The 8,265-nt window shown below is 39.3% G+C and overlaps 1 protein-coding gene across 1 annotated transcript in view; it reads right to left on the bottom strand.

Moving 5' to 3' along the window:
• Positions 1-7,997, bottom strand: part of GPX3 (glutathione peroxidase 3) — a 13,135-nt gene extending 5,138 nt beyond the window's left edge. The window contains exons 1-4 of the mRNA XM_015824209.2: positions 7,781-7,997; positions 5,071-5,154; positions 1,458-1,608; positions 268-385 (exon numbers count right to left, since the gene is read on the bottom strand). Of these exons, the coding sequence (XP_015679695.1) occupies positions 268-385; positions 1,458-1,608; positions 5,071-5,154; positions 7,781-7,867 (440 nt within the window). The 5' untranslated portion in view covers positions 7,868-7,997. The remainder of the gene's footprint in view (positions 1-267; positions 386-1,457; positions 1,609-5,070; positions 5,155-7,780) is intronic.
• Between the last annotated feature and the right edge of the window lie 268 nt (positions 7,998-8,265).

Genomic DNA, 8,265 nt, shown 5'->3' with positions numbered 1-8,265 from the left:
TAGAATCCTACTAGTAACTCCACCTTTTTCTTCTCAATACGTCTCGCGAAAGAAACTGAGAAGTGTGTTTGGAGAATAATTATTTCTGATTTAGGAACAGGCCAAAGAGCCTAACAACGGGAAAGGCTACCCAAATACAAGCCCATTAAAGAATGAATGATAAAGCTGCAGAAGCAGACAGTCATCTAGCTGTTGGGAAGTCTGGCAAAGCTAACATAATCTTATATGAGTAGTATAGCCAGGAAGGCATTCCTTGCACATACTCACTTTATTCCTTGAAGGATTTCAGAATTTTGTCCAGGTTCTTGTTTTCCAAATTGATTGCATGGGAAGCCTAGGATGACCAGTCGGTCAATTCCCAGTGAAGTTTGTAGTGCATTCAGTTCTGTTAGATAGGGCAATAGGATACTTCATCAATAGGACTGTACTTTGAACATCCTATCAGGCAACGAACATTTTATTAAACATTGCTGAACATTCTGTAAGGCATTCCACATAGCCCCAATCCTTGCCTTCTTAATTTGAGAACAGCTTTTTTTTAAATCACAGCACAAGGCCTAGCAGCTTTTTTTTTTCTCCTTGACCTGGCAAATATTCATGATGGCTGCAAAGTGGAGGGCTAAAAATGGCAGTAAATAGATGATCCGTCCCTTTCTTGTTCTTTCTCAAGGAACAAAACTTTAAAAACGGTTATCTGACCATCTTAAGGAACAAGCAACAAAACTTCCTGTTGGAGGTCGGGGGAATAGGCTGGTTCTGCACCACAGTGGGCCAATGACTGTACTATGGAGGAAATCCACAGCACCAAGAAGAGTAATGAGATAGGAGTTCCTCTTGCTGATAAATTACATATCTGCTGCTCCAGAGAAAACACCATGATGAAAATATCTTTGTAGCCTTTTCTTTGGAGCAAAACCTGAACCAGGAGACGAATGACTTGGTTCCCAAGTCCTGGATTGAAGGAATGACAGGGGACACCATTGATCGGAGATCAGGACAACCGCCCTTGTGGCATGGCATAAACTGGGACAAGCCATGACTTTTAATATATAAGATATGCTCCTAAACCTTAGATAGCTTAATACAGTAGAGCTTCATTGCCATGTTTTTCCTTCACAGTACTCCATGAAATGTAATTTTGTGGAAATCTTGAAAAGAGCCATCGTTTATCTCACTATGTATCACAACTTAGTGCTGCCAGTAAAAGTACGTGGATATATCAAAGTAGTTACCAGAAGTCAAATTCAACTTGAGGAAGCCTTTATTCTAATTCTCAGCCTTCAATGACTGGTCAATTCTGGATTATGGGATGGGATTATTAAATACTTTTGAGCATTTCCATTTCCATCTGGGTGCAGATACAAAGTTGCTGGAGTTTTGCCTAGAAGTCCAACACCTGCTTACTTTAGCAACAGCTTGTGTTAGAGTGTGCTTCTCTTCCTAGCTCAGGTTCTTACCAAGATATTGTCCTGTGAGTCCTCAGTAAGTGGCCACATTTACAAAGAGGATATACTTCCCCGCATAATTCCGGAAGGGGATGTATTCACCAGATAAGGAGAGAGCCCCATAATCATGGGCTGATCCTTGAACTGAGTCATAGCAATCCACCTGGAAGACAGTACAAGACATAATAGTCCTACTTCCATGAGCTCTAATATGTGCTCCAGATTCCCACACCAACTCCAGTTCAATTTGTCTATAACCCAAGCTCCAGCCACTAAAATGGAACTGGCTGTTCAATTTCATCAGAAGCTTTCATCAGTAGGAAAAGCATGAAATGTATTGAAGTAACACCTCAATATATGTTTACAATAATACTTGCTAAGATCTTTTCCTTGCAATACAGTGAATATGTAAAGGGCAAGAAACACAACCTAGAAGAAAATTAGTGGCTATAAGGAACATTTCAACTTAAAGGATGAAGAAAAAGGCTACACCTTCTGAACGTCTCTCTTCCATGGAACTACTTCAAGAAGTTTGGAGGATGGCAGAAATCTCTCCTGTACTAAGTCAGAGGTTTAGAATAACAGAATAACAGAGTTGGAAGGAACCTTGGAGGTCTTCTAGTCCAACCTCTTACTCAGGCAGGAAACCCTATACCAGGGGTAGGCAACCTTGGCTCTTTTATGACTCGTGGACTTCAACTCCCAGAATTTCTGAGCCAGCATAGCATAGCTGGCTCAGGAATTCTGGGAGTTGAAGTCCACGAGTCATAAAAGAGCCAAGGTTGCCTACCCCTGCCCTATACCATTTCAGACAAATGGTTGTCCAATCTCTTCTTAAAAATGTCCAATGTTGGAACATTCATGATGTCATGTTTAACCTACTTACATCAAAAATAGCTACATCAGACAAATTTTTTGATCCTTTTTGTTTGCATGAATTGTTCCTGAACAACAGAAATTAAGTAACAGGAATTACTTAAACAAGTTCATATTTATCCCTCAGCTATATATGTAGGATCCATGGAAAGAAAAAAGAAAAGAAGAAAAGAAGAAAAGAAGAAAAGAAGAAAAGAAGAAAAGAAGAAAAGAAGAAAAGAAGAAAAGAAGAAAAGAAAAGAAAATCTTACATTAGCATTCTTCTACTAGAGGAAAGTGTTAAATCATAACTCGCAACCATAATTCCCAGAAACCACTGTCATTATGAGCGCTGAGGTCCAGTGTATTCACAGTGTGTCAAATTGAGAGCAAGCTGTTCTGTCTTTAATAAACTCAACCTTTGAAGCATAGCTGCCTGCTTCATGTAATTAGAGCTAAATGTAAATTATAGGTTTGGAAGGCCAGTAGAAATAATAGGAGAACTTTTTTTTTTTTTTTTTGGTCTTGCTTCCTTTCTAGTGGCATAGTGGCATTTTGTTCCCAGTAAAACGTTTCCTTTGACAAAGTGTACAGCAACCATGCACACAAATCCTTGTTCGGTTTCACGCACTTTTTTGTTTTCCTTTTACCAAATTGGCAAATTGTGTAAAAATGGTCCAAAACGAATGACTAATTTGCAAATTGAGATACCAAAAACGCTGGAACTGATACACTCTTATATTTTTCAACGTTGTAAAAAGCTGCTTGAAAAGGTAAAAGGTGAAGCCTCTTCACCAGCATGGCATACTGTACATTTTGAAGTTTGGGCTGTTGGGAAGATATTAAAGCCTCTGGGAGACTTCTACGGGGACTACATGTTCAACTTCAGAGGAATTTCATATCTTAAAGAAATATATTAATAATATGAAAAAGCAGAGGCTTTGGATTATTCCAGTTATTTACATTAAAAAAAAAATAAAAAAATTAATGCATGCAGGACAAACAGCATATATCAGTGATGGCGAACCTTTTAGAGACCGAGTGCCCAAACTGCAACCCAAAACCTACTTATGCATCGTTGGGTGCCAGGTGGGTGTGGCCCATTGGGTGGGTGTGGCCCATTGGGTGGGTGTGGCCCATTGGGTGGATGTGGCCCATTGGGTGGGCGTGACTGCGGTGGTAACGGCAGACTGGGTGGGACTAAAAAGTTCAATCAATCAATTCCAACTTTGCAAGATCTTTTTTTTTCCCACGAGAAGTTGAAATTGACTGATTGATTGAACCTTTTTTTTTTTTTGCACAAGGCAGCGGAGGCCTAAAGTGAAAAGGTTTTATAAAACCCAGCTGAAGGCCTAGGACTGGGGCGATGGCGCACGTGCCCACAGAGAGGACTCTGAGTGCCGCCTCTGGCACCCGTGCTATAGTTTCGCCACCACTGGCATATATGTTTAATTCAGTTTTAATAAATAAGGATTAATATTATAAGACTGCTTAACATGCTAAGCTGAAATATTAATTTAACCTGTAGTCCCTTATTATGTACAATGCTTGGACCAATGTATGCAATATTCCATGTCATCTAGACCTAACATTGATGCATCTGGCATGTCCAGAACTAGACTTTGTGACCTATTTAAAAAACTAGATTACAGAGTCTGGTTTCTACACTTCTAAAATGGTATCCATTTGGCGGCCAATGTCATTGCAAATAGGAAGCTTCAGTTAAAGAATAACTTGACAACATTCACTGTCTCTTTACTCAGCCTTCATAGCTTAACAACCAATGCACCAGTCGATAAATCACACAAATTAAGAAATTCTAAATCTACACTCTTTCTAGTCTCTTGTTCAGAATATTTTATTTCAGTTTTATTTAATTTAGCAAACTTTTCCATTTGGGAGGGAGACGTAGGCATCTGTCACTGACTAGCAAACTGAACTACTGTTAAGTTGCCAAATTTCAAAGTTTCAACTTCATACCTTGACCTAATTGTTTTTAGAGAAAGAAAAGGCACAGGTGAGATAGTATCAAAAAAGTAAGATTTCCTATTTTACTCTAGCAAAGATGCCAACAAGAATCCTTGATGGAAGATAGAATTTCATTCCCACTGTGACACTGTTCTCTCTCTCTCTCTCTCTCTCTCTCTCTCTCTCTCTCTCTCTCTCTCTCTCTCTCTCTCTCTCTCTCTCTCTCTCTCTCTCCCTCTCCCTCTCCCTCTCCCTCTCTTTCTTTCTCTTCAAACAATGTAAGGCAATATGGATTTTGCTTTGATTGGGCTAAAATAAAACATGTAGGAAAAAGTCCGGAGTGGTAAATTCCCAGGATTCTATGTGAACTCTTTCCTTCCCCCTGCAGATCAATGGAAATTTGCAAATCAGACTCAGAAAAAAATAATTTTAAAAATGTTAGTTAACCTAAGTATAAAAAAGTCTTTAAAAAATACAATTGCCCCCAATCCCAATCATATTTTTGTATAGACATCATAATTATTTTCCTTTGAATTTCTGGTTTCTATTTTGTCTTTGAGTGTTTATTTGCAAACCTAGGAAATCTTAATTATGACCAGCATAGTTTTCCTCAGTATGAACAGTGAGCCTATTACAAAGCCACAGCCTACTTTCCTATATATGGTGCTCAAGATGTTAAAAATAGAGTTGATAACCGCATTCTTCTTTAAATAGAGCACCCAGTACTCCAGAATACACAAATAGGCTAAAGTAGATTGTTCCTAAAACATTTAAGGAATCAGTAAACACTAGAAGATCCTACCTTGGCTCGATCTGGGATCGGTTGAGCATGCAAGCAGGATCTTGCTTCATCATGTTGATGAGATAACTGAAGTCCTGTCAAAATCTGATTCAGAACCAAAGTAATAAGGAAATTTTGTAGCAAATCATATACATATCAAGAGCAATTATAATGGATTAGCATTTCCTGTGTGTGAGAAGGTGTATATTACTCATATTACCTCTAAAGTCCATACCATCACAGTTCTAGACATGTTTACTCATTTGTTTTCCTGACTAATGGCTGTAAGAAATTGAAATTTATGATCAACAGATTATGGAACTAAATTCAGTTGAGACTCTCAGTATTTACTCCCAGCTGAGCATAGGTGGAACTCTAGCATAAATTGCACAGTCATCTTTGTACACTCAGGGGTAATGTCATTAATGTATATCATATGTACATCCACCCAACTTTGGTGCCATCCAGAGAGGCAGATTGGTAGAAATTTGGAAAAGTACCCGGAAAATTGCAATTAGGCCCACAATTCTTCTTCTTCTGACTCTTCTTTATGAAATGGTACCTTGATTTTTTTTTGTAAAAAAAAAACAAGAAACAAAAAACGAAAACAAGTATAACGATACAGGCTCAAATTATCAGAAGAAGGAAACCGTGTTATACAGGTAGCCCTTGACTTACAACAGCTCATTTAGTGATCTTTCAAAGTTACAGTGGCATTGAAAAAAGTGACATATGACCATTTTTCATGCTTACAACTGTTGCAGCATCCTCATGGTCACACGATCAGAATTCGGACATTTGACAATTGAGTCATATTTATGACAGTTGCAGTGTCCCAGGGTCATGTGTACCTTTGGCACCTTCTTACAAGCTAAGTCAATGGGGAAGCCAGATTCACTTAACCACAATGTTATTAACCTAACAATTGTAGTGTTTCACTTAACAACTGTGGCGGGAAAGGTCGTAAAATGTTTAGCTTAGCAACAGAAATTGTGGTCGTAAGTCAAGGACTATCTGTATGTGTAAGGCTGTGTAATAGATTTGGAAAGGTTTCCAATTATATTCCAGAGAAGTAGTAATCATGTTTTCAGCCCAATCCTAAGTACCTGAAGCAACTGAAAAAATTCCAGGTTATTCAGAAAAAGTATGCTGTAACAAACATGTCATCCTTGAAGGTGCCACACAACTTTTAAGATGTTAATTCTATTCTCACATAAATTTTACTACTTAAAAGTGCTGCCAGGATCTTATTAAAGAATGGTTTCCACTATGATTAAATACATGTTTATGTAGTCTGAGAACGCAATATTTTACCTGCCAGCTTATGTACTCTGAGAAAATAATATTTCACCTCCCAGAAGGCTGGCTGAGGAATTCTGGGAGTTGAAGTCTGCACATATTAAAGTTACTGAGTTCGAGAAACACTACCGTAGTTTAAATGATAGATTGGCCATTAAACTTCCTGTGTCAGCATTGGCAGTTTTCACTGCTCTTCTGACCTCAGCACAGCAGCAATGTTTGCCAGAGTTTGCCTGCGCAAATACACAGTTCTTGGTGTAAACAAATCTCTTAAGGATGATCTTGTCCACTATGCTAAATACAGGTGACCACGTAGAAGAGTTGTTCTACCATATTTGTTTTACTAATTGCAGCACGCTCCTGGAACAGTTTTCTTTCTCCTCTTTGCGCGGGTTAATATCTGCCACAGCTCTGTAGTTCCGAGTTCCTTTCTTATTTCCAGGGTTTCCCTTTCTCTACTTGGACAGGTAAGGGCAAAGCCATCATCCTTAATATCATGTTGAATTGTACTTTTGAAAGAAAAATAACTTCATTTATTTCTCAGCCACCCTGCAGGGTAGAGAGCTAGCCTTTCATATCACACAAAAGTGTACTTGCAACCCAGGTTTACCTGGTGTCCTGCCCAGCAGCATCAGCAGAGCCCTAATCCTAGATGAAATTTACAAGATTGCATTTATTTAATCAGGCTGGAAAATGTGCACATATCTTCCTTCTTGTTGAATCAAGCTTGCCGAGGCCGCAAATTGCTTTTATTGTAGCCAACAGATAAAATCTCAGGGGTGAAAGGACTGTACACTAAACTATCGCTAGGCAAACACCCTCATTATCTTTCACTGGTTATTGGGGAGCTGCTGGTTCATGCTGGGAGAAATACCTTCTTTATCCTTTGATGTAGTCTGACAGTAGAGGTTCAAGCATGGGTGTTATTGTAATAAATAAATGCCAACCCCCCAATACGCTTTGTTACAATATACAATACAATAACAATAAACTCTGCTGAAGATGTTACCTAGCCTGGTAATGAAACGTTCAGAAACCAACCCACAAGCTCGGAGAATGAACCTTCACCCTCATCCTACATCCCAGCTACAGATATTTGCCACTATTACAGACAATAACAATGCTCAAATAAAATAATGCCAGTTGACTAAACTAAATTGGGATTCATTTCAATCATTCTCTTTCTAATAGTGTGGCTCTGGAGGAGTGGATTTGGCCCTCATTTAGCCAGTTTGGATTGACTGCTAGTAGCTATAGATTCCTAAGATGTCTGCATCATTACTCTGTCACAAATACTTTAAGACCTCTGGGTCTGCAGGCAAACACACTGTCTGATGTAGAATCAGAAAGCATCACCTGTCTGCTCTGATGACAGCCTTCTTCCACACAGTTCAGGCACCTCCCTCCTTGAAACAGTGCTACAAGGTCTTACCTCCTGTTGTTCCTGTCCCAGGTTGGGCTGAAATAAACCAGCCAAGAGCAAGGAGAGGATCCAGGCTCCTTTCAGTCTGCCCTTCATGGTTGGAGAGCAAGAGGGACAGGGCTCCTGCACCCCTGCCTGGCCTCGCTTCCACAAAAATCTGTGTTGCTGCTTGCTGTAGATGCTCTTTGTGTTTCTCTCTCTTTCTCTCTGTGTCAACACATTACCACCTTCCAGCTCAACAGCTAGTATAAAAAGGATGAAGCTAAATACTGGTAGCCAATCATAAAGCAGCAGGGATGAGGGCTGGCCCTTTTGATATTAACCATGTGGTTTCTGGCTTCAGCATTCCTCAAAGTCTGAGGGGACAAATGCTGTCACCTGAATATGCACCACTGAACTCAGTGGAACGGTTATTGAAGAGAAATGTACAGAGCTTCACGAGTAATGTATTTATTCTCACGCTTCTTTTATTAAAAATCAGGTGTGTATTTAGG

The sequence above is a fragment of the Protobothrops mucrosquamatus genome, unplaced genomic scaffold (genome assembly GCF_001527695.2).
Source record: "Protobothrops mucrosquamatus isolate PMUCROS unplaced genomic scaffold, P.Mucros_1.0 scaffold2159, whole genome shotgun sequence".
Taxonomy (NCBI): domain Eukaryota; kingdom Metazoa; phylum Chordata; class Lepidosauria; order Squamata; family Viperidae; genus Protobothrops; species Protobothrops mucrosquamatus.
Note: the sequence above shows the minus strand (reverse complement) of the source record. Positions and strands in the feature narration are given on the sequence as shown.